Source organism: Lissotriton helveticus, chromosome 1_1 (assembly GCF_964261635.1).
Source record: "Lissotriton helveticus chromosome 1_1, aLisHel1.1, whole genome shotgun sequence".
Classification (NCBI taxonomy): domain Eukaryota; kingdom Metazoa; phylum Chordata; class Amphibia; order Caudata; family Salamandridae; genus Lissotriton; species Lissotriton helveticus.
The window spans coordinates 1,138,125,031-1,138,151,524 of NC_136057.1; the positions used below are offsets into that span (position 1 = coordinate 1,138,125,031).

The following is a 26,494-nucleotide window of genomic DNA, read 5'->3' on the forward strand; positions in this document are numbered from 1 at the left end:
GACATTCTTCAGTTTGCGCTTTCTTTTGCTCAGCAAGGGTTTGCTGTAGCTACAGTCAAAGGTTATCTATCAGCATTGTTGGCATTTCTCTGTTTGCTGGATCAGCCGTCTTTATTTAAATCTCCTGTTGTTTTAAGGTTTCTAAAAGGACTTACAAATACATTTCCTCCTACTCCCTTTATTGTGCCTCAATGGGACTTGAACCTTCTACTTAGTTTCTTGATGGGTTCACCTTTTGAACCTTTGCACAAGTGTCCCTTGAGACTGTTCTCTTTTAAAATGGTCTTCCTGGTTGCAATTATCTCGGCAAGGAGGGTAAGTGAGCTTCAGGCTCTTAGTTCAAAGCCCCCATTCTTGACCATTCATGCTGAACGAATGGTACTTAGGACCAGGGCTGCTTTTCTACCTAAGGTGGTTACTCCCTTACATTTAGGGAAGTCTGTTACCCTTCCTACCTTCTATCCTCCCCCTCACCCTTCCAAGGAGGAGCAGAGACTTCACCGCTTGGACCCGAAGAGGGCAGTGAGCTTCTACCTGGACAGAACCAGAAGAGGCAAGGCGGTGCACAAGCACACGCTGTCAAGATGGATTGTCTTGTGTATCAAGATTTGCTACTCTCTGGCGGGTAAGGAACCTCCTGAAGGTTTAAGAGCTCATTCTACTAGAGCAAGGTCTGCTACATCTGCTTTGTCTAGGGATGTACCTGTAGAGGACATTTGTAGAGCGGCGACTTGGGCCTCCCTCCATACTTTCGCAAAGCATTACTGCTTAGGTTCCGAAGTGAGGATGGAGGGCCACTTTGCGTGTTCTGTCCTCCAGGATTTTCTGGTATAGGAGAGTGGACACCCTCCTCCGGGAGTGGGACTGCTGTGGGACTCTATTCACAAGGTGAGGAATCCACTGGCAGATGTATCCATCAGAAGAACAAGTTACTTACCTTCAGTAACGCTTTTTCTGGTGGATACAGTATCTGCCAGTGGATTCCGCACTGACCCACCCACCTCCCCGTTGTCTACTCTTCTATACCTGGTTTAGTGTAATGTAAATATTTTATTGTCAAAGGAAATGTGTTATTATGATTGCTTTCCTGCATTGACTACACACTGTGTGTGTTATTTAGATTATTTGGTACTGTGTACATTGTGTGTATATCTATTGTTGTTGATCCGTCTGTGTGCCTCGAAGGCACGGAAAAAAGGGCGGAACTGATATCATCACGCCGACGTGGGACTATTATGGAATCGTGACGTAAGCGGAGCCGCGCGCGATGCCGTGCTTCTGTGACTTCGACCACGTCGGCGCGAAGCTACAAAAAGAATTTCCGAATGTTGCTGACGCAGGGGGATATTCACAAGGTGAGGAATCCACAAGAAGAAACTGTATCCAACAGAAAAAGTGTTACCGAAAGTAAGTAACTTGTTCTTTATCAATACCAGTGAGTTTGAACTTGGCGGCTATACAGTGAATGTCTGAAGCTTTATAGCATGGACCACTGTAAATTATTAGAATTTAACATATACCCAGACCAGGTAGCTTGTGAGGAATATTGAAAGGTCGAGATTAACCATGGGAAGTGGACTGAAGATCTAAAGCAGTTAAAACATTTGTTCTCATTCATCCTTAGGACATGTACAAAAAAAACAAGAGTATCTGGGTTTTAAACGATCCCTTTATCTATGCATCTGTACAGACAACCTCTCTTTACAAATCCTGAGACATAACATAATCTTTAATCCCAGAGCATTTCAAGCATTACCATCACTAAATGGTGAAAGGCAGAACGGACAGGTAGTCATTGCAGTGCTAATGGAAATAACGTATTCATTGATTGTTTAAAAAAAGCATGCCAAGTTCATTCCTAATGGAAGGGGCAGTGTATGCCAGAGTTTAGAGCATTCAAAGTCTTGCCCTCCAGCTTTTGCACCCTTGAAACCCCTGACATCGCATATTTCCACACATAAGATATCGAGCCAGATGACCGTCATTGGCTCACGAAAAGGTCATCTCGGACCCTCAAACCATAACTCTGCCATTGACGCAGGAACCATGCAATCACCTAGCGACACATTTCATTAATAAAATTGATACAATTTATCACTCCTTCGGGCCTGAAGAGGATGTTCATGAGAGAGCCCCTCTCCAGGAAAATTCCTGTCCCCCAATATTAGAATTCTTCCCTATCATTACCAGCGAACAGGTAGGCGCCCTTTTAGCCCAGGCGAAATCGGGTCTGTTTTAGACCCGGCACCTCCTGTGGTTATGTCTGAACTATCCCCGGTCATAGCAGATTCACTTGCAGAGGTATGTAATATCTCATTAGCGAGTGCGACTTTCCCCCACACAAATGGAAGAATGCACGCATTAAGCCTCTGCTTAAAAAGGCCTTAGTACATCCTTCAGACTCACAGAATTACAGGCCAATCTCTTCTCCCCTGTTGTTCCAAAATCATGGAGACAATAATTAACCAACATCTATCTAGTTATTTAGAACACAACAAAGTATTAGATCTATCCCAGTCCGAGTTCCGTGCATTCTATAGCACTCGGGCCGCTTTACTAGAGGTTACGGACACGCTTAGGATGTCACTAGACAAGGACTCTCCAGTCATGTTAGTGCTGCTTGACTTGTCGGCAGCCTTTGACACCATCTCCCATCGTATCCTATTAAAGAGGCTTTAAGAGATTGGTGTCAGAGGCCTGGCCTTTGACTGGATTCAGAGTTACTTGTCCGACAGAACACAATGTGTTCAGTTGGACGCATTTGTGTCACAGACAACTGTGGTGGACAAGGGGGTTCCACAAGGCTCTATATTGAGCCCCACACGGTTCAATCTTTACGTTGCCCCCTTGGCCTCTATCATCAGAAATTACGGGTTTGAAACCATATCCTACGCTGATGATACGCGTGCTGATAGTACACTTAGAGAACAACCCCGCAGTAACCAAAGCTAAGTTTATTACTTGTATGACGAGCATTGCCAAAGGATGAGGAAGAACTTCCTGTAACTTAACTCCTCTAAAACTGAGATTCTGTTGTTAGGCAAGGCAGAAGAGCTGTGGAGCGCTGACTGGTGGCCGACAGAATTAGGAGAAGCTCCGGCCCCTAGAGGGTGGGCTAAAAACCTAGGGTCAGTGTAGTGTAGTTCCTATATTCCCAATAGGCTCTGCGCATTGGAATAATATAAACAGTAGTGTAGACGTAGGACTAAGGTCATCTAGGTCTCTACTGACTATATTAGACTTAATTAGTTTTGCCAGCTAGCTCAGAGGTCACTAGAAACTTTCTCGAATGTTCAGGAAAGAGTTAACTCTCCTGATTTAGACAAGAAGGGATTAGTTTCTGACAACCGCATAAACATGACAACTTTGCTCCCTCAGAATAAAGAGTATATCTCTAGAGTCGTGTGAAAACAATAGACAGCTATTTCACTCAGTCAATCGTGCGTGCTTAGTTTCACCAGAGTGCAGAGAAATAGAGAGACTAGCGTTTTCAATAAAAGGTGTTATTTATTGAGCAGTCTTCTTTCTCATGCAAGAGAAGTGAGTTGCCACAATTGCAATACTTATCATGAAGTAAAGTGCGTACAGTAAAAGTAGTATTATGAAATAATACTGTAAAAGCATTGATATGGTTTCTTAGCCATATGATACTTTAACATGGATAAAATATATACATACATAAAAACATTGACTAACGTACTCAACTGGTGCTTCTACGATACGCCTACCCCGGTGTACCTGACCTAAGCCTAAAACGTGGGAAGGAGTAAGTAAGTTGCAGTTTAGGTTAAGTTGGTTTTTGCCAAGAATCTGAATCAAGAATTCTCTTAAGGGTTTAGTCAGCTCCGTACCTTGGTTCTAGAATGAAGGAGGTCTTGTATCTCTTTCTCAGAACTCGATCTCCCAGCATCCCGCAAGGGTGACTGGAAACACCGGAGCTTTATTTTCTCGGCTGGAGAAAAAGACAGCGTCTCTCTCAGGGCGTCAAATGGGAGGGTCGGCTTCCTTCGGCTCTCGCATCAGCTGGGCTTCGGGCAAGTAGATAGCCGCTCTGCTCCAAACCACCGTGTCCTTGCTTAAGGCAACGTTGGTATATTTATACCTGAAAGGTGCCGGGTTTGACGTAAGGTTGGACATAAGACGTCACTAAGAACTAACAGTTCTTTCTGGACTCCAGGAGTTCTTGTGCAAATCAAAACAAAAGCAGGGGGATTTCCCGGGCTGCTGGAGGCTTGGTTTGTTTAAAGAACGCGTTGTACTTTCTAGGAGTCTATGGGAGTAGCCTTGCCGTATTTGGACTGCATTGGCTATTACTAAATATGTATATGATTCTTATGCCTTTATAAGGATATTATTTGTTATAACCACATAAGGGCATAAATCGGGAATATCGAATTAGGGTCCTAGATTGAATCACAACAGCCACTCCACGTATTAATGTCCATCATTACTTAAATACTAAGCAATACTAAACATATAACGATGCATGTGTTTTCCAACCCACCCCAAAATACATAAATTGCATTTGAAATGGTATATGCTAAATACACGAAAAAGGAGTATTTATACTGTACGCGTTTCAAGGAGTGGTATCATTCAGGAAATGCATATATAAATATTGGCTGAATGACTTGCGAAAATTACACATGAAATGGCTCTAAATACAGAAAAGAGGGTCGAGACCATTTCATCACATATTTATACAATACTGTACATGTGCTAGAGGCTGAGGTACAATATTGTCTCTAGTATCTCTAAAAATAGAAGCTCTGTTCTCTAAGAATAGTTCTACTTTAAGCAGAGTATCATGTGCCAGAAAAAAGTAAATATTTTGGAAATGGAAAAAAAAAAAATTCTTTTTCAGGGGAAAAATAGTTCCAAATGTTTTCAGTAGTATTGTTTATCAAAACTGAAGGCCGAATTCAGAGTTCAGGGAACGCTGTGTGCTCGTTGTTTTAAAAGTTATTCTCGTTGTTCAGGGGAGAACATCATATCAGACAGGCTTGCGAAAAATTGGTCTACAACATCAGGTGAAAGTTCAACCAAGTTCGAAAATGCTGAGATTGTGCATATGTGAGAATGATTGCTACCATCGATGTTTGGATCAGCAATGCTCACAGAAGGTTGTACCTGTTTGGTGCTGCTTTCCTCCTGTACTTCACCGCCACCTACTCGTAATGGTGATGTCTCAACGAATGCCGTCATCAGAATAGGTAGCCGCTGGGGACAACACGTTGCATGAGTCGTTACCGGACCTAGCAAAGTATCGATATCCATTGGTACTGCTGATGGTAGTGCAAGACAGATGTCCAACACGCATTCTTCTCCACATAGCAGACATCGAAGCAAAGGTAAGATTCAATCTTGCCAGATTGGTCTGAATGAAAGAAACCAAGTTGTACTCAGATCTCTTAGCCGGGCTAATCCGAGGACTTTAGTGATTCGGTCTCGGTAGCGTATTGCTAAGATCGTTTCTCCCATCGTAGCTGGAGTTTTGTCTGTGACTTGGCTTGCCATATCGGAGCAGAAGGATCAAAAATAAAATTCCTGCTATGAGTCCCAAAAGAAGAGGCAGGCCGCCGAAAAAGGAATGGACAAAATTCGGGAAAATGCCCAGAACTGTTTCAAAGGGTGCTAACAGTCCCGAAAAAATTGTCTTAAATACATGTGCGATGCCACTGGTATCAGACATGTTTAAGATTTGACCTAACATTTCTACGAAATGGACGGGGCAATTTGTTGATTATAGGGTATGTATCTCTGCTGCTGTCCTTGCAACTTGCAGATCATACGTCTCTTTGGACGAGGTTAAAGGCACAGTTGTCTATAAAAGAATAGACTTCATTCTGCTAAAGTATCAATTCGAATAGAAGAGATATTCAAAGAAGGCCATATTGCCGCCTCCATGTCTGGATTGCTGTTTGGATACAATACTTGCATACAGCAAGTGACCATGGAAGTAATGCTCACGAGATAGGCTTTTCTTGGCACCATGCCACAACAGCTGTGGTCACTTATTAGAACATAACTGCCGTTGGAAAGTTGTCTGAAAAATGGCTCTATCTGTGTCGCAGGAGTGCCATGCAGGTAACATGAAAGGTTATTTGATGAACCTTCGCAGGCTCCATGCAAGTTAATACCTTGACACAGAAGTGTACCGCTTAGTGATTTTTTACAATTGTTACCACTAAGGAATACCTCTTTTTTCCCTTCACTATAACATTTGTGTGTATAAGGTAAATTCCATGTTGACTTGATGTATCCTTTACCCAACCTTCCATACAGGCCTGCTGGTATATATTTTTGGCAATACTTAAACTGGAAAGTTGCTATCGGAATTGTAATTGTTCCATGTATTATCCATTCAATGACAGGTCTCTCTGACATTGTCAATGGTAATCTCTCAAGTTTTTCAATGCTCAGAATCGTATAGTCTGCTCCTTTTTGTGCCAAACTGATTTGTTTATCAGTAAGATTAAAGATAGAGAATAATGACGTTATGTTAATTAGACGCCATGGCACATAGCCTGAACGCAGATTTTGCAACGTCCAGCTAAGTTGTACAATAGAACGCAATTGGGACTGTCCATGTTGTAACATTAGTAAGTCCTGCTCTATTATATCAATAGCAAATGATACAATGCTGTCCAGTGAATATATTCTGGAGGACAGAGTCGTTAACCCATTGTCCACTACAGAAAGTGATTTTTCCAAATCAATTTCTCGTATTTTTTCATCTGTTTCAATTTGTGTTACTTTCCAAGCCTCGTTGTAAGCAGCGTATATACCGACGTATATGAAACGTTTTTGACGCTGTTTGCGTGGTCCCAGTATGAAATCACGCAAGTCAGCGCCGTCTTTAAGTAAAGTTAAGTGTTGCTTAATTTCAGCCAGTGTGGATTTCTGTAGCCACTCAAGGCATAGTTTCCCTACACTGTATGTTGTAACTATCCCTGGATGTTGTCTCTGGGAGTATCTTGGGTCTGGCCTGTTCTGTTTTAACCCCTGTGTTTTGTTCAGGAATCTATCTTGACAGTTATTTGTGTCTATGGGCCAGATCAACCATTTTTTCCAATCAGGATTTGTTTTGTTTTGGTGTAAAATATGGGATACGTCAATCTCCACATCTGTAGTGCTATTACTATCAGGTATGGGCTTTGGAATAGACGGTTTATTTAAGTCTTTTATCTTGGCTAAACCAAGACAGGTTGTTTGCTGAATTGTGTCATTCAGGAATATTATCTGTTCTGGGATCATGCAGGCTCTAAATAATGCTTCTAGACCTTGTACCTGCCAGTCTTTTGTACCCCAGGTGGTTTTTGTTTCAATGTTGTTTTTCCAAAATTCAAAACCAAATGTAGACATTGTGTCATAACATTTTTCAGAATAAATCAATTTAGTATTTGTCAACATTTTTTTAATTCCTGTCTTATTTAACATTTTAAAATAAAACGTTTCTGGATCACTGTTGTTAAACCCTGAGAAGTATTGGAATTTCTCATAAAATGTTTTTGAGCTGCCTTTTGGCGGAGTTGGACAATGTTCCCATTGGTTATAATTAAAAACATTTCTAGGTTGAGCAGGTTTATGCAAATAGTTGGTTAAAACAGTACATTTCTTCATAGTTCGATGAACCCTGTAAGTAATCATGTTCTGTGAATTTAGCTCACATTACTAAATCTGACATCATATTATTAATATTTTCAAAGTCCCAATCATCAGAGAAAGTACTTGGTGTCACAAAGTCACTTAAGGAAACCTTAAACTGGTGTGGATATTTCAAGAGCTCAATCGGGCCATAGATTTCATAATCCGTTTTTTCCCATGCTACCCCACCGGGTATTGGATTGGCTGTGATGTTCACTGATGACAGTTCTCTTTTCTCGATGTGAGAGGATCTGTGAGGCTTTAGGACCAAGTTGATGTTTTCTAACTTGCTGTGTCCATTGTACTATATTTTCCATCAATAAATCTACCCAAACATAAAACCATGATGAGCCAAAGCAGGAGGAAAAGTACACCTAACACAATCCAAAATTCAATCCATGGTGAAATCAGACATGTTTCTTTTAGTTGGTGAAAAAGTTCAGTCATTTTTTCTTTGAAAGTTTTTGTTGCTGGCGTTTCTTCATGCTCGCTTGGATCTTCAGAAAAGTCATCGAAATTGATGAAGTAGCCAGATGCAGTTCTGTCAAATGTTGGAATTGCTTCCGGATTTTCATTTACTTTTGGATCTTTCTTTGTTTCATTAGCATAGTCTGAGGCTACATCGTTGTAGACTGGTGTTTCTTGACGAACTGTTGCAATTTGGGTTTCAAGAGGCACAAGTTCCATGGCTTTGTTGCATAGTCCTTTTTTATTCACTGCAGGTTTATCAAATGTGATTAGTCTTTCAGTTTGAACCTCTTGGATTGTAGCAAGATTTGGTCTTCTGCTATTTCCTGGGAGTCCACTGGGCCTACTACTTATTATTGGCCACATGATTGTGGTTTTACCAGGTCGATTGATACAACTCTGTTCTCCTTTTTACCAGCAAGGGGCGGTAGTACTACTGATCTTTCTCCGCTGACAGCTAAGACAGGTACTGCTTTTCTGTAAGAAGGCCCAAATTCCTTCTTCACTGCGATCTTTTCTCTGACCAGATCCCCAATCTTTGGAATCCAGACAGGTCTTGCTGGGACAGGTGGTTTTTCTTCAGTGGTCGTTGGCTTGAACTTTATGTTACTTAGACTTCTTCTTATTTCATTTACGTCCTGTAAAACAGCCAAACGGTCTTTGATATCAAAGGCTTTTTCTTCTACCACTGAAGTGTGACAATCTAAGTCCTGAATGTGCATTCTAGTGCCGAACAATAGTTCGTAAGGAGTCATACCTTTTAGAGAATTTCTTGGCAGATTGTTAAGACTACGTTGGACACTTGTTAGATGTTTGACCCACCCATCACCCGAACCTAATACCCTCGCCGTTATAGATTGCTTTATGTCACGTTTTTTTCTTTCCACTGCCGCATGTCCCTCAGGATGGAAGGGAGAAGAGTACCGCAATGCAATGCCCATGCTGGCCATGGCCTCCTTGTAAGCCCGAGAGCTAAACGCAGGACCCTGGTCAGAGTGTAGCATGCCAATTGCGTATGTGCCGATAAAGACTCGCAAATCTTTTATAACAGTTCTGGCGTCAGCCGAGCGCTGGTGTCTACATCTTAAGTGAATCTAGTCATAATAATTATGGGAACGCATTTCTCCGGCTGTATTTCTGCGTATAGATAGCCTGCTGCTTTCTAATAAAGGAGTCCTGGCAGTAGTCTGGTCCGGTTCACAACTGCGATCTCTGTTGCACTCTGGACAATCATTTGCAAATTTGTAAGTTTGCAGGCTCATCCCCGGCCACCAGTATTCTGATTGTAATTCTTTTAGAGATTTCAAGATCTCTTGGTGCCTTAGACCCAATCCCATGTGTGCTTCTTGATTCAAGTAAGCCCTCCGGTTCGTGTTTGGAATTACTCTATCCCCCACTCCAGGGATTTGAGTAAAAGGAACGGAGTTTGCATCAATTATGTATGTATTATTGAGTGGATAGTCGAGAGGTAATGCTGCATAGTCGCCTTTCAATTAGGCTTTTACCGCCAGCATGGTTTCTCCGTCTATGTGTTTTTTAGAACGCTTTTTTGTGGCTACGGAAGCCGGTTGAACCGCTGCGGCTTTGTCAGCCAAAGAATTCCCTGCAACGTGAACGCCATCACGTCGATGACTCCGTGTATGTATCACGTGAGTCTTTCCTAGTTCTTTCTGCAAAAGAACTACTTGTTCCCAGAGCTTTTGATGCTTTATTGTGGCACCTGTCATATATTTGTAACCATTTTTGATCCATGTCTGCATGTCATTATTGTAAGACCTGACGCAGAAATGCGAATCGCACACTATTAGTGTCGGGAATTCACGATCGGCATTTTCAAGCGCCATCTTTAAAGATCTTATTTCAGCTCGCTGAGCTGTACAGTTTCTGAGTGATTCAGTTTTGGTGATTATCGGTCTGAATTTACCAAAGCACCAGCGACCTTTAACAATCGCGCACGCTGCGTTGTAGGATTTTTTAGCTACATCGTAGTGTTGTGCAAATCTGTCCATGTAGATTACACAGGTGTACTGGTCGAGAGGCAGAATTTCGATTGGCAGAGGATATTCTTGTTCGTATTCTAGATCTTCTAGTTTTTTCATTTTCGGATCAAAATAGTGCTTCACGTCTTCTGCAGCAAGAGAATTTTCCCATTGTATCCATTTTGGATCTAGTGCCACAGCATTCAGATTGCGTGGGCTTGTTAATGCCTCAAGGGCTGATTCTGCTGTTAAGACAGATATCCTCTTGCTTTGGGCTAGGGCTCTTTCTTTTGCTATAGCAGTTTGAACCGCTATTAGAATCTTTTCAGTAGAACTGAATTTAATTTCAGCTTGTGTGTACAAGTGAGATTTGTAAGCTATTGGTACCGTTTCTCCCTCATTAGAGGTCAGGTACGTGAATCCGCATCTTTCTGGGATGACTCGGATTACAAGGTTGCGTATGTTTTCGCATGTTTGCAATTTTGTTTTAGCTAACATGTCTGTTTGTAATGATCTTAAAATTTCTGTGTGTTTCTGAGTCCAATTAATTGGTTTGAAATCAGGTTTTATTAATTCATAGAGGTTTAACCCTCTCTGCATAATTTAGAATGTATGTTCTTCCAAAATTCAGGAAACCTAGTATAGTCTTCAGCGTTTTTGGAGCTTGGAGTACAGCACACTTCTCTAAGAAGTTGTCTGCTAGGCTTTTCCCTTCACTTGATAATTCATATCCTAAAAACAGGACAGTTGGATGAGCAATTCGTGACTTTTTAAAGCTGAATTTGTACCCTTCAGCTGCGAACCCAAGTATTATGGTGTTCACTCTTTTCAAGTGTGTCTCCAGGTCATCATCTGTGAGATAGATGTCATCGACATAAGATAATGCCTCATCATCATATAGTTGTAGTAACTCTGTTACCCTTGCTGAGAATAATCCTGGGCTGTTCTTGAATCCCTGTGGGAGTCGACAGAATTGTTTTTTGTGACCCCATTATTGAGAAAGCGGTCAAATACCTGCTTTCAGGTGTAATGTTTTGACAAAAGAATCCATTAGAGATATCTAATGTTGTTTTATATTTTTTGCGCACAATGTTATTCATTAGTGCTGCACTGTGTGAGTTTTGTACTGCAAATGTCTTGCAGCAGAAGTTTAGGTGCCTTTAGTCCAAAACTAGACGATATGAATCGTCAGGCTTGGAGACAGGAAACAAAGGATTGTTCATTTGTGAGGTGCATGTTTCAATCACCCCTTGATATTCAAGTTGATCTAAGATCTCCCTGACTTGCTTTTTAGCTTCTTGCTTAACTGGGTACTGCCTTTGTGCAGTGGGTTGACTTTTTAACTGTATTTTGTGGGCAGGAGAATCCTCATCCCATCCTACATGATTTTTATATAATGCAGGGGCTTGGGCTACTGACCATTTTCTTGCAAATTTATATTTTTTATGAATTGGAATATGATTTGAGAAGGCAGGCATAATCATTTCTTCGCCATGAGGGCACTCCCTGACAAACTCTGGTGGCCAGTCTTTTTCAGCTAACAGGATGTCATAGCCTTTCGAAAGGTTATCCCAAAAGAGACCCTTTACTTTCCTAGTTTTGTCCCCTCTATACGCAATGTTATTTTTTCATATAATTTATGGGGTTTGCTAACCCTGGTGTCTGCAGTTTCCACCTGAATGTATTCATTCGTGTCCACTGTCTCCAGAAGATTCATCAGGATCTTGCGAGCTATGGTCACTTCTGCTGCGCTGTCTAGCATTGTCTGGGCCCACTCTCTGTTTTTCAGTTGTGTCCTCAGTATCCTCTGCATGTTTTATTCTAATACTTGCTACCTTCTTTTTTGGAAATTGTAATTTTTTTACTTTGATGAGCAGGTTCCTTGTCTTTGGACTTGACGTGCTCTTCTTTGTGTTCTGACCGTCCTCTTCTTTCCGATTTCTGTGAGGAAGTCTGAAAAGATCGAGAGGGACGTGTATCAATATCTTGATATCTATCAGGTTTTCTCAATTATCCCTATCTCTAAGGTTGTATCTTTTCTCAGAGGGCTCCCTCTGGGGAGACTTGCCTCCTCGTTCTGGAGATCTATCTCTCCGTTGAGGAGACCTTCCTCTGGACTGGAATCGTTTTTCTCTGGGAGTGGATTGTTTACTACCATCCCAACTCTTTTTTGGAGTGTTTAGATTATTTTTAATAAATGTTTTTTCAGGATTTTCCGTTAGTTGGGGTTTTACTGGTTTCCCACCCAAACTATCTCTACCTAGTTCTTCATAGGATTTTTCTATGATTCTGGCAAGTTCAAATGGTTGTTCTGCTATATCTGTTTCTTTCAATTTTTGTAGGTATGCTACATCGTCCATTGCCAATTGAACTAGTTCTCTATATGCCTTTGTTAATTCTTTTAGTTTAACTAAGAGTTCTTCGCTTGACATTTTTTCAATGTCGGGATGTGGTGTGTAGCTAGCTAGAACCGGCCACGTGGCTCCTGGTCTACCTAGTGGACCTAGCCTGGTGATGTGATTTTGATGTTTTAGGGCGCCTTTAAACCAGAGCATGTGCTCTTGGTAAGTTAGTGGGATTTCAACGTCCTCAAAAGGACCGTTTTCATCCGGAGGTTCCTCTAATTTGTAATAGTGGAATTCGTGTGTTACAGCGTGTGCTGCTGGAAAATGTATCCATGGATAGAATACCTCTGTCTGCCGATATTCATGGGCCTCTACCACGAATATGACTGTACCACCTTGTGATGATACTCCATTTTCTATAAGTTTTTTAGTTATAGTTTTTCTTACATTTACCGGAATGATTCTAGCATTCGGGTCATTTTCTTGGAGACTTGTGTCATCCGCTAGGAGTTTAGCTGCTAATTTAGCTTCCTCCCTTTCGTCGTCACTTTCTGTCATTTTTACTAACAGAAAGCTTTTTGTTGCAGATCAAGTTTCAAAGAAACAAAGATTAGGTGCACAATATTTTGGAACACTGTATCCTTCAACGTTGACTAAACCAAAAACTAATACATAGGAATCTCTTCCTACTAAGTTCCGGCGGATATTAACCTTTTACCCACTCCAGACATCTATTGGAGTTTTTACGGGAAAAGGGGTCTGTGTGAAAAAGCACGACTGAGTTACTCTAATGTCTTGCGTTAGATTATCGCCTTACCAAACGTTGGGCGCCATGTAGTGTAGTTCCTATATTCCCAATAGGCTCTGCGCATTGGAATAATATAAACAGTTGTGTAGACGTAGGACTGAGGTCATCTAGGTCTCTACTGACTATATTAGACTTAATTAGTTTTGCCAGCTAGCTCAGAGGTCGCTAGAAACTTTCTCGAATGTTCAGGAAAGAGTTAACTCTGCTGATTTAGACAAGAAGGGATTAGTTTCTGACAACCGCATAAACATGACAACTTTGCTCCCTTAGAATAAGGAGTATATCTCTAGAGTCGTGTAAAAACAATAGACAGCTATTTCACTCAGTCAATCGTGCGTACTTAGTTTCACCAGAGTGCCTCCCTACCACATCGGCCTGTTACAGCATAACAAAGATTTTGATGGCTCGGGTCGTGCATTGCCTCTTGCAGCCAAGCTGAAGCCCTGACTTGCCCACCTCTATTTAAGACTCTTGGCCAGTGCTTGAGTTGATCACAAAAGAAATGTACGGCGGGCCAGAGAGGAAGATGTTTCAATATGATTCTCGTGCGTGCAGATAGTCTATTTAGATTTGAGACTTATTTTTTAGCTCATGGTGTCTAACACTAAGGAGATGAAGTTATTTACAGATTCATGTTCATTTGAGAAGTAAGGTATGGAAAAATGGGTTCTTGTGACTTCTGATCTTCAAAAGAATACTAGAAACAGCCCTGATCAAGGTAGGTCTTAACCGAGTAAGCACTCGGTTCAGACCTACCTTGCTGAAATATATGCATTACGTTTTGGCAGTAGTCGGATTAAAACTCAGGTTTTAAATTTAACCACTCAGTTTAAAATAAATAAATTGAATACATATCCTAATTATGGCAATTGGAGGATGCAAATATCCTCCCAGTTATTATTTAGCCAGATCTGGGTTGGTCAAGGGGAAATATACTGAATTTGTCCCAGTGTATTTTGCCTCCATCAGGACATATTCAGCAGCTCATGCATGTTGTCTGCTTTCCGTTGTGAGCAGGAACCTGCAGGGGTGTGGTGGGTTTCTTGTTTCACTTCCAGCTGGGCCCAACACAAATGCCTCACTTAAAGGGCCATGAGTCAACTTTGTGTTAGAGTGTCATCCTGACTCTAGGAATTATCTGAAGCATAGTACTTGGATACCAAAGCAGTGAAGGAAAACATAGGCACTTATCTTCTTTTGACTTCACAAGTGCATTATTTCCTAATCAATTTATAATAAGTGGCTGGGATATGTGTCATATTTGTGATGGAGAACCAATCTGTCAGACTTTAAATCAGGACCTATGATTTAGAGGCAGGTATTATTATTTTTTAAAGAGCTACTTATCCCAGTGTGTGGTATTGGAGTGCTTTACATTACACCCACACATTTTACAGAAACAATGAATCATAAAGTATGTAAATTAAAGTTTAGGAATTGTTATATCAGGCAAATGAGGATCTCAAGGAGGTGTCTTAACAAGTTGAGTAGTCTTGCCGTTATTATACCACAAACATTGCAGGACACTAGGCCTGGGCGTAAATTTCGTTCCGCTCCCAGAATTTGCGATATTTTTACATTTTTGCGTTCCGCAGAGAGCGCATAAATGTCAAACCTTTCGCAATCTGCTGCGAAACTGAAGTTTTAACTTGTTCATGCTTTAAAAATGCATTCTCGCGGTAGGGACTTACCGGGTCCCTTAATTCGCCAACAAGTTTTCCTATCCGTTCGCGTGCGGCACGACATATTGGATTGTTGGTAGCCGGTCGCGCTATCCCACGAGAGTTTGCGATCGCGAACACGTCATTCGACCCGGAACAGGAAATTAGCATCGCGAGCAAGATGACCGCGCCCATTAGCGATCGCATGGGCAAGTTAGAGATAAATTTCCTCGCGAGCACGGAAAAACACATCGCAAACGGGTGGGAAAAGCAATCTCTGCATCTTCGCGAGAGTTCCGCGTGCTCGCAGAGATTTTAAGCAACTCCGCGATAATTTGCGAAAGTCAATTTTGCAAATTCCGCCCACTCCTACTAGACACACAAATATCTCTGCATCATGTGCCTTTACCCTTTAAGATGTTTTACAATGCTGCCTGTTTGTGACCGTGTAAAACTGTAAAATGCCCAACAATGGTCCTTAGTATGGCTTCTCTGAGCAGCAAAAAAAGCAGGTCTACAGATGTCACCAGTGTAGAATTGTAGTTATTTTTGAATTGTAGTTCCTTAGTTTTTTCATGGTTCACTGACATTCATGTTTGACGCCTGTTTAATAAATGGCAAGAAATGCAGGGAATAATCCTTCCATAACCTGACCTCTGTCTATAAGTAAACTAATCTGCAAGATGTCTGCCAAAACAACAGGAGCTTTCAAGCAAAAGCATTGCTGTACCTTGCATTCCTGCATTCTTCCTCTAGGGGGTGGATCTTCCCTTAAAGAAACCAACTGCTGATATCATATGTTAGTAACCCGCTATCTCGTACCCTCAAGCTATCTTTAATAAAAGAAATAAATTCAAAAAGATCTAATTATTCAAGCATTTAAGGCAGTACTAAGTACACAGGAGATCTGGCAAAAGGCATTGATAAATAAACACAACTGAATGCCTTAGGGCAATGTGGGGCTGAAACCACAAGTGCTAAAGACTAAGCTAATCCGCTCTTCAAAACATAAAATACATTAGAAGTGTCACTGTATTTGTATGTATTTTATTTTTATAAAGCGCAGCTTACACTCCACGGAGCATCTTGGCGCTGAAACATTCGAATCACAAAGAGATGGACAACCTTGAGCAAGGGGATCTAAGTTAAGGAAAATCCTATATGCCTGAAAGGGAGTTTAAATTAGGGAAAGACAAAAGGTGTCAGTGTTTTTAAAGATCCATGTTTTGAGCGCTTTTCGAAAGAGATTCTCCGACGGGATCTGACGCAGCTGAAGAGGAAGTTTGTTCCAGGCTCTTGCTCCTAGTACTCCAAGGGATTTCCCCCCTTTTGTAGTGAGTCTGAATTTGGGAGTCACTAATAGGTTAAGGTTGGAGGATCGAAGTGCACGAGGGGGCACGTATCTCTCAAACCTTTTGGACAGATAGGTGGGACCCAGCTGGTGGTAGGCCCTAAAAGTAATCACTAGGATTTTGAATAGTACCCTCTTGTGGATGGGTAGCCAGTGCAGTATCTTGAGTGCTGCTGAGGCAGAAGATTTTCTAGGCCATCTCAGCACAAGACGGGCGGTGGCGTTCTGGACAATCTGTAATTTATGCAGTGTAGCTTTGCTGGAGCCTGCATAAAGACTGTTACAGTAGTCCAGACGAGATGTGATAAGCGCCACCTCTACCGTTTTTCTGGCTGTTAGGGGGAGAAGGTCGAAAAACCTTCTTAGGCCTTTGATTACATTAAAACAGGATCCTGCCACAGTACCTGCTTGTTGTCTGAAAGACAGTGCCTCATCGAACCGTATCCCAAGGTTACGGGCAGTTGAGATGGTGTTGGGGGGGACTTCCGCATCCTGAGGCCACCAATCTTTAGGAGAAAAAAGATTTTTTGGGCCAAAAGGGAGAATTTCAGTCTTGCCTGAATTGCATTTGAGATGGTGGTTTCTCATCCATTCAAAAGTTGCGGACAGACAGTCTCTCAGGTTTTCCTCTGCCTTGGTTGTGTTGTTATCCAGGATGAGGATAAGCTGAGTGTCGTCAGCATAGGACACTGTGCTGATGTGGAAAGATGAAATCAGCTCTATCAAAGGGGTCATGTAAAGGTTAAAAAGTATTGGACTTAGGCTGGAGCCTTGTGGTACCCCTGTTGTTAGTGCTTTTTCATCTGAGCAGTGGCTTCCTAATATTGTAACTTGCTTCCTATGGCTGAGAAAATTTGTCAGCCATTCGAGAGCAGTTCCTGCTATTCCTGATTCTGCTAGGCGTCCAATTAGCACGGGATGTGAAACCGTATCAAAGGCCGCCGATAAATCCAGCAGAACCAGGACAGCCTTTTTTCCTTGATCCATTGCTGTCTTAAGTGTTTCTACCGTATGAAGCAGTGCTGACTCTGTAGAGTGTCTAGCTCTAAAACCTGCTTGATTGGGATGTAGGATGTCGTTATCCTCCAAGTACCTGGTCAGTTGTTTGTTTACTGCTGCTTCCGTAAGTTTGAAGAGGAGAGGGAGCAGTGAGATAGGGCGGAGGTTAGAAAGTGTGGTGGGATCAGCTAAGGTTTTTTTTTGTAGAGGTTTTACCGCGGCTAATTTCCATGTAGATGGAATGACTGCAGTGGCCAAGGAGGAATTGATGATAGCATTAATGTTTGGATTTACAGTGTCCACTAAAGCCTGTAACAGCAGAGGGGGGCAGGGATCGAAAGGGGAGCCTGACTTGCTGGCGAGAATGGCCTGGCGGGTTTCTTCCAGACTAACTGGAGAGAAAGAGTTTAATTTAATTTTATTATTCGTTGGATTCATGTTTTCAACAGAAACAGAATTAATAAATAATAGTCTCCTTTAAAACCGTAACACAAACAACTATCTAGCGCTTTGACGAAACAGATGGGTTGTAGTTCAAGTGGGCAGCTAAATTAGTAGGGAATGAGATTGTGTTTTTCCATAACAAAATGGCTGCCCCCAGTCAATGTGAGATATTGGATGTAATGACGCTGAAATGCTCCATGATCTCTGCATTGAATGTGACACCTATTGGGAGGACCCTGGAAGTAGTGGGGCAAAGTTTTGTTAGGAGTTGTCACATTAAAGACCTCTGTAGTAGGGGTACAAAGCCTACGCTCACCTGGACAAGAACTAGAGGAAAAACGCGTTTGCATCTGCTCACTAGAAAAACCGAAACACAAACCTGATGAACATCATTGTTTGTGTAACCCTATGAGTGCCATTATTGTCCTCTCCCTGTCCTGATTGCTTATTTTTGTTAATACATTTTCTACATAATGAAATAATGTATGCATCGGTATCGTTTGTCCAAATAGTATCTGGGCATTTCTTTCCTTTACTGTTTATTAGAAACTATGTTTGATTCCTTTCTTTCCTCATTTTGCTTAATTTAAAAATCTTCTGGGGACGTTATTTTGTATTATTCATTATTCTAAGTGTTATACTTGAACCGTTGTTAGGATTCTAGTATGCAACTATTTGTAGCCATGACCTATAAAGTAAATGCAAGTATACCACTCAAAAACCTGGTATTTGCACCCCATCACTGATATGGAGTGCTCTGCCACACCTGTATTTATTGAGTTTTTGGAGATAATATTTTATACATTAATATGTCTGTTTTAACAGTCAAAATGCGGAGTGATTTTGGAAGTGAAGGCACAACATGTGATATTTTTTCTTTCTTAAAGGAAAACAGCATACAGATCCTAAACTGTGAGGCTTTGGAAAATCTTTGCACTATTCTTCTGAGCAACAATCGATTGACATCAATTCACGGACTCGACGGTTGTCCTAATCTTAAGAATCTTGAATTATCATATAACAAAATAACACGAATAGGTAAGTGATTATTTCCATGAACTAATTGGAAAAATGCATAGTTGATCACATTAATAAAATACTTTCATCTGATAGACCAATATGAACTGGATGTTTAGATTTTTTAAGTTGTTTACAAAAGCAGTATTTACTGTCCTTGAGCAGGTGTCCAAAGCTTAAGTGGTCCATGTGTAGATTGTTTAAGTTGTTTACAAAAGCAGTATTTACTGTCCTTGAGCAGGTGTCCAAAGCTTAAGTGGTCCATGTGAATGCAAGATTAAAAATTAAGTAATAACATTGACAATGTGCATCTTCACAGTCATGCAGCAAGTTCCTTCACAGGAATCAATGTCATGAGGTTGGATAATGGCAATTCTTGAAGGCCTCATAATGGCTAATGGAAAAGGGCACTTCCTTCTGAAACCATAAGAAATGTAGTGATTAGTGGGTACATTATTTTCACTTTTTAGGTTCCCTCCTGAAACTGTCTCTACCCTATTATTCTCTTTCTGAAACGACCTTGGTGATACATACAGGTGTTGGGGTGAAATGGCCATTTGTATGTGAAAATCTACTCTCTTAGACACTCAGGGATAATCTGAGTTATAAACATGTGCTAGAAACATATCTACATTCGCACTTTGTGTGAGGTGTTAAAACATGAAAAGCAAATGTGGATTCGTCAACACATTTGAGGCAGTCAAATTTACAATTACAACATAATGGTAATTTGAGCATTGAAAATCAAGTTGGTTGAACAGTAAATAATGGAGAATGAGTACAAAGGGGTGATTTTGCTGCCACAATGTTGCTGCACCATGTGAATCTGGTTTATAATCTTTGAAATGCTCTGAGTACGCTCCCATTCAAAGATAACAGGGACGTTTTTAGGGCAAAGGGACTTATTACTAGTAGTCTTCTCGGGTGCACTAATGATCGCATTCTATAGACATCCAACACTGAGGAATTTATCAGAAGATATAATTGTCACACATTGTTTTTGGGCGGATAGCATGCAGATTTTTAGGATTACCACACCACATTCCTCATGACTCAGTAAATACCCAACCTTTTCCCCTTGTTCTGTTCTGCCAGGTTTGATCTGCTGAAATTTAGTGTAAGGGTTTCATCTTTACTGTGCCTTGTAATTGCCAGATGAAATAAACATCCCATAACCTCTAACTGCAGGAATCCCAATTTAATGGGCCACGTGTAATTAGGTGCTAGGATACAGATTGTTGCTAAGGGATAAACACATACCATAATTGTAGGTCTGGCAATTGAAAAACAAAAATACTACTAAAATTTGTATTTAACTTTTTTTCAATAGCGATGCATGTAAGATATGTCATGGTGGGACATTTGTGTATGTTTACTAACAAATCTGTCAGTCTTGCAGCCTGAAAGTAGTCCAACTGTGTTGTTAAGTGTTCTACGTAACAGCATAGTTAAAGTAAATGTTCAAACATATTGGCTTCATAAATATCTCTAAATGTATTTGGATTTGTTCTTTGATCTATAATAGGAGGGTAACATTTCAATAAAATATAAAATGTATTTCTACTGTGATATTCCAAGGCCCAAGATATTAAACAAAAATGAATTATAAAATGCAAATTAAGTCATATATCAAATGTTATGTTATGTCTATTTCTAGAGTACATAAACCATCTGTGTGAGTATTCAGGCACTTGTTACTGCTGGCCTCTTGATAAAAATATAAAATAAAAAGTACCAGCAAGGGAATTTGTTTTTAAGAAAAATTTCCAGAAATCAGATTGTGTTTAATACCAAAGAAGTTAATGTGATTGAACCTTATTAGGGTCTGAGTATATTTTGCGAAACAAAATTCAAACACATCAATGTAATAAAATTAGCAACACGGGAAATCTTTATGAAAGATAATTGTTTATATAAATCAATTCATAGGGTACATATTTTATCATGAATCAAATCAAAAGATTTTCAAATGTTTAAAGGAATAAATCAATTGACCTCTCAAACATCTGAATTTAAGTCCAAACCAAATAGATAATAACAGATGATTCCTATTACACTAATAGTGAAAATCAAAAAGCGTGATTAATCAACAGTGAAGAAATTGACTTTGATAGTCGACGTTTCGGTCTCATGTGGTTAAATCGCAAGACCTTCTTCAGGACAACATGTATTTTGTGGCGACGACCCCTTGCTCAAGAGCGCTAAGCTTTCTAATCCAAACTTATGGCTTGCAATCAGTCGCCTGATGTATATATTGATTAGGCAATCTGAGTCGTTTGCCTCATCCATATATACATCAGGCGACTGATTGCAAGTGTAATAGGAATCATCTGTTAATATCTATTTGGTTTGGACTTATATTCAGATGTTTGAGAGGTCAATTGATTTATTCCTTTAAACATTTGAATATCTTTTGATTTGATTCATGATAAAATATGTACCCTATGAATTGATTTATATAAACAATTATCTTTCATAAAGATTTCCTGTGTTGCTAATTTTATTACATTGTTGTGTTTGAATTTTGTTTCACAAAATATACTCAGACCCTAATAAGGTTCAATCAGATTAACTTCTTTGGTATTCAACACAATCTGATTTCTGGAAATTTTTCTTAAAAATAAATTCCCTTGCTGGTAATTTTTATTTTATACAATTCGCCCAAGCCTGCAAGGGTATATTGGGTTACCCACCCCATTAAATATGGCCTCCTGATAAGGCAGCTATTTAAATCACTGTGCCTTTACTGTGAGAACTAAAAAGCTGACAGTGCAGGAAGAAAAACTATTTACTTGTTTTTCTCCTTTCTTTCTTGTGTGTCTGTCCTTCTGTTTCTATTTTCAATACTTTCATGTCTTTCTCTCCTTTCTTGATTTCTCCTTTCTTGATTTCTTTTATCACCTCTTCCAGCTTTTCCCTCTTTTTCTCCTACTTCTTTCTCCCTTTCTTCTTATCTTTTTTACACTGCTTTCTTTCCCTACTTATCCAGTATTATGGGTGTCTTTCATAGATTCACATGCCTGAATCATTCCCCGTCGTCGAGATGGGAGTCCCCGGTACATAGAAAAGTAATGTCCTATAGACATACATAGAGAAAAGTAGGCCTAAGGGCCTTGCCTTAGTAGCCTATCTATGTCCTTTTGTAAAAAGGACCAAACTCCAGAAGGTAGCCTATCAGCTACCACCTCCCTCTAGAACCTTCCTGTCAGGAGCCTCAGTCTTTCAGATTTTCTACCGCACGTTGTGCTAGGGAGTCTCCACCTGAGTTCTCCTCAGGTTTCCTAGTTTTATCTCTTTTCATCACAGAAATTGGATATTTCCTTCAAAAATCAACAATGGCTGATCAACAGAAGAAAGGTCTCTTCAGAGCTTGCTCATCTTGTGGTAAGAAGAGGCTCCACGTCTATGACAAGCATGAAACTTGCCTATACTGTCTTTATCCAGATCATTCTCCTAAGGAAAGTAGAATTTGTAGAACATTCTCTACAAAAACACTTAAAGACAGAGAAGGAAGGCTGCTCCTCTGGTTGAACAGACTGAAAACCAGAGACAACCTGGAGTCTTCAGAGGACGGTGAGATGGCTTCATTTTCCTCAAAATTATCCTTGAAGAGGCCGAGCGTTGCTTCCCCTAGCCCTACAGACGTTCCTCCTAAAAAGACTGCCAAAAAGTCTTCAGAGGCAAAATCTACCACGTCTGACAAGGAGGTTCCTGCCTTCAGGAAGCCTGCGCAGTCGTCGACCACAATTTCGTCGACGCTTCCCTCAGCGCTGAGGAAAACCATCTCTACAGTCTGTGTTTCTACATCGACGACGACAGTGTCGACGACGACGGCGTCGTCAGCATCTTCATCGACAACGACAACTACTCCATCGTCGACGGCGGGTAAGCCTGTGTCGTCGATTATTCTCATTAAAAAGCACTCGACGTTGCTTAAGATTCCGCCGACGAGGACAACACCGTCGACGACGAAACCGTCGACGCCTGCACCGCCGACGAGGACGCCCTCGACAACAGGCTTGCCGTCGACAAAGACATCGACGTCGGTAAAGACATCGTCGACGACGACGACACCGTCGTCGAGCGCTCCATCGACGACGAAGACACCGTTGACGAGCGCACCGTCGACGACGGGACTGTCGACGAAAGTACCGTCGACGAAGGGACCGTCGACCAGCTCAAGATCGGCAATCGGAATTCAGTCGTCGACGGCACCGTCGACGACGCTGTCGACGACGCCACCGTCGACGCTATGGAAACAATCGGACTTGATCCCACCTAAAAAGAGTACGAAAAATCCAATTACACCAGATTTAACGTCTCCAAGCAGGGTGCAAAAATTACCCCCATCTTGTCTACTGCAAGACGACGAATCGGACGATGACCAGTACCGTCAGGCCACCAGTCCCTCAGATCTCATAGTAAAGTGCCAAAGCACAGATGAAGATGGCGATGATGTAGTTTTTACGGAGGAGACTGTACATTCACAGGTCCAGACGCAGGTCGCACCTATGGTATGCCTTCCGGTGTCTATAGTCTCAGACCTACAGTTCTTGAGCCAAGACTACAAGAAGCGATTTCCTGAATAGCCAGCGGCCCCTTCAACAGAGAAAACTCCATTATCATCTGGGCCGACCCCATCTAAAAGGCCAAGACCATCACCTTTGGTGATCCGTCAGGAGAGAGAACCAGTACAACATATCCCGTCTTCTGACGACGAAGGCGAGGACCCAGAAGAAGGGGAGGTACGGGACGACCTGTCTGACCACAGGGATGATGAAGACTACATCGCTCCTTCTCCAGCCACACCTGCGCCCACTACTTTGGACTCGCCGCCGGCGGACATTGCCGGATTCCACAATTTAGTGGAGAGAGCCGCCACGAGATTCCATATGACTATGGAATCCCATGAAACAGACTGTTTCCTATATGATTTTAAAGACCCGGTTAGAAAAACAACCAGATCAATTCCCATCATTGATCACATATGGGAACATGGGCAACAATTGATGCAGACACCAGCCTCGGTCTCTGCAGTAGTACCTAGACTGGACAAAAAATATAGGGCACCAACAACAGCACCAGCCTGCCTGACTGGGCATCCCAAACCAGATTCCGTGGTTACCCAGGCTGCTCAAAAGAACTCTAGAAATCCGTCCTCTCCATTGACAGCACCACCATGACGAAAAAGGGTTCAGGCAGATCAGGTCGTTATACCCCTTTTCTAGGTTTGCCCGGCGTTAGCCGCTTCTCACCCAACTCACGATTACCAAACAAAGAGGCAGGCGCTGGAGACTGGAAGGCAGGAAACAGGAGTTTATTTCCGACGGAACAGAACACGTCAAATCAGACAACAGGGTATCTTCTCGAGGTGCTCTAACAAGTTTCTCTACGGCTCCGTCTTTTATACACAGGTTTATGATGTACAAACATTCCTTATTGTAATAAAGACACTTTGAAGTACGAAAAGGCATGTTTGGAATCCCAGCTTCAGGCCTATTCCCATACCGGTCGCTCTCATGTTGTTTCCCCCTTCCAAATGTAACATGTGATCGTAATCTGCAGCCGGACATTCTAACCGGACACGAGGGCAAGAGGGGTGGTCGGATCTAAGGTTGGGCAGGCGATAAGATCACGTTTCGCTATGCGGGGCCGGGTGGGTACATTCACGAGACCTAGGTTTATGATGTGGGACTGGGTCGAGAGGCCAGGTGTAGCCGGGGGGGGGGTCATCAGAAGAGAGGAAGGGTGTTCCTGGGAGGGATGCAGGGGTGTCGGTCAGATCTAGGGGTGTGAAGGCCTTGATTAATCGCCGCTCCTCTGATGTGAGGCGAGGTCCTACTGTAGGGAGCATTAAACTGCATCTGTTGGACTAGGTGATGGCCTGGGATCAGGCCGGGCAATCGGGCAGGGAGGAAGAGGTTACCAAAAGGGCCTGTTCTATGGGTAGGATGAAAGAGCGAGGGGGCAGGGGTTCAGCACGGAGACAGGGTCGTGTTTAGTGGTGCGTTTATGGCCCGACCAGGAGAGACCGGGGGCTGTCGGGGATACTTGTGAGGCTGGGGGGGTGTGGGGGGGGGAGAGAGAGAGAGAGAGAGAGATGCAGGCTATTGGCAGTGGGCAGAGAGGTCATGACACACAAAATGGCTACTATCTATGTTCGCGATGGGGCCTAAAAGGGGACAAGATGGCGGGGCCACTGTGCCGTGACTTTCGCTTTACCTTCTACAGTGGCGAGGGAGAACACAAATGAACGCCGCTTATGTACATATACATTGTCATTTTCCACAACCAGACAAGGAAGGCAGGAAACTAGACGGTATTGGCAAACGCTGTTCCACCACGTCAGCCATGACCATCAAAGTAGCTAACGCCATTGCACTACTAGGACACTACAACAGGCAATTGTGGGAGGACATTGCCCCATATCTGACAGAACTGCCTAATAACTTAAAGGAGGAAGTTCAATCACTACTTAAGGAGGGACAAACGTCGGCATCAGAACTTATTGATTGTGCTGTAGAAAGTCGCAATGACCGGCTTTAGACAGCTAGCAGGTGCCGCGGTCTTGCGCAGACAAGGGTGGCTCAAGGCAACATCCTTTCGTCAAGAAGTCCAAACTAAAGTACTTGGCATGCCCTACGATGGCCAACACCTCTTTGGGGAGAAAATAGACGAGGCCTTACAGACAATCAAAAAAGATACGGACACGGCACGAGCGCTTGGCACGTTGCAATTTAAAAACCAGTCCTTTCGAGGGAACAGGGGTAGAGGTCAGCCCTCTTACAGAGGATCATACCAGGGAAAATCCTCATACTCATATAACCAAGGCCAATCGCAATACCAGCAGCGGCAACAGCAACAAGGACGCCAGACCTCGTACGGGAGGTCCAACTACAGGGGTAAAAACCAGAGGAAACCCACTGGCGGACGCCAATGACCGTTTCCAGCAGCCAGTCAGTCCACCATCTCGTTCTTACAAAATTGGAGGAAAACTAACACACTTCCTCCACAATTGGAGATCAATAACGGATCGGTGGGTACTCCAATTGATCCAATTCGGACGTTCATTGGAATTCAATTCAATTCCCCCGATAACTCCTCCTCGCAAGCTTCAGCACAGACACTTACGATTACTCCTTCAAGAGATCTCTTCAATGTTAAAGAAATGAGCAATAGAGCGAGTCCCATCAGCTCAAAAAGGGAAGGGATTTTATTCCCGCTTCTTTCTAATACAACAGAAACGGAAAAAATGGAGGCCCATCCTAGATCTCAGGGCACTCAATACATTCTTGAAGAGTCAATCGTTTCGGATGGTGACTATCCAGGAGATCTTGGGGTCACTAGAGGAAGGAGACTTTATGACGTCTTTAGACCTAAAAGACGCATATTATCACATCCTAATACACAAACGCCACAGAAAATTCCTCAGATTTACAGTAGCGGGGCAGCACTACCAATTCTGTGTTCTCCCATTCGGCCTCAAATCGGCACCTCGAATTTTCACCAAGTGCCTCTCCCCTGTGGCAGCTTTCCTACGACCGCATGGACACCAAGTCTTCCCCTACCTGGACGACTGGCTGGTGAAAGCACTATCTATAAGAGGCGCAGCAGAGTCTTCCAACGCCTGTCTCAATATTTTCCAGCAATTGGGACTGACGCTCAATCACGAGAAGTCTACCTTACAGCCCTCCAGAGTTCTTACCTTTCTTGGGGCAACTTTGAATACGGAAAGCATTTCCATCTCAGGAGAGGAAGCACAAGCTGATTACTCT

The 26,494-nt window shown here is 42.2% G+C and overlaps 1 protein-coding gene across 1 annotated transcript in view; it reads left to right on the forward strand.

Moving 5' to 3' along the window:
• The window catches only part of LRRIQ1 (leucine rich repeats and IQ motif containing 1), a 1,358,071-nt gene that overhangs the window by 364,791 nt on the left and 966,786 nt on the right, over nt 1-26,494 (forward strand). Inside the window, exon 9 of the mRNA XM_078678880.1 lies at nt 18,590-18,740. Coding sequence (XP_078535006.1) covers nt 18,590-18,740 — 151 coding nt within the window. The remainder of the gene's footprint in view (nt 1-18,589; nt 18,741-26,494) is intronic.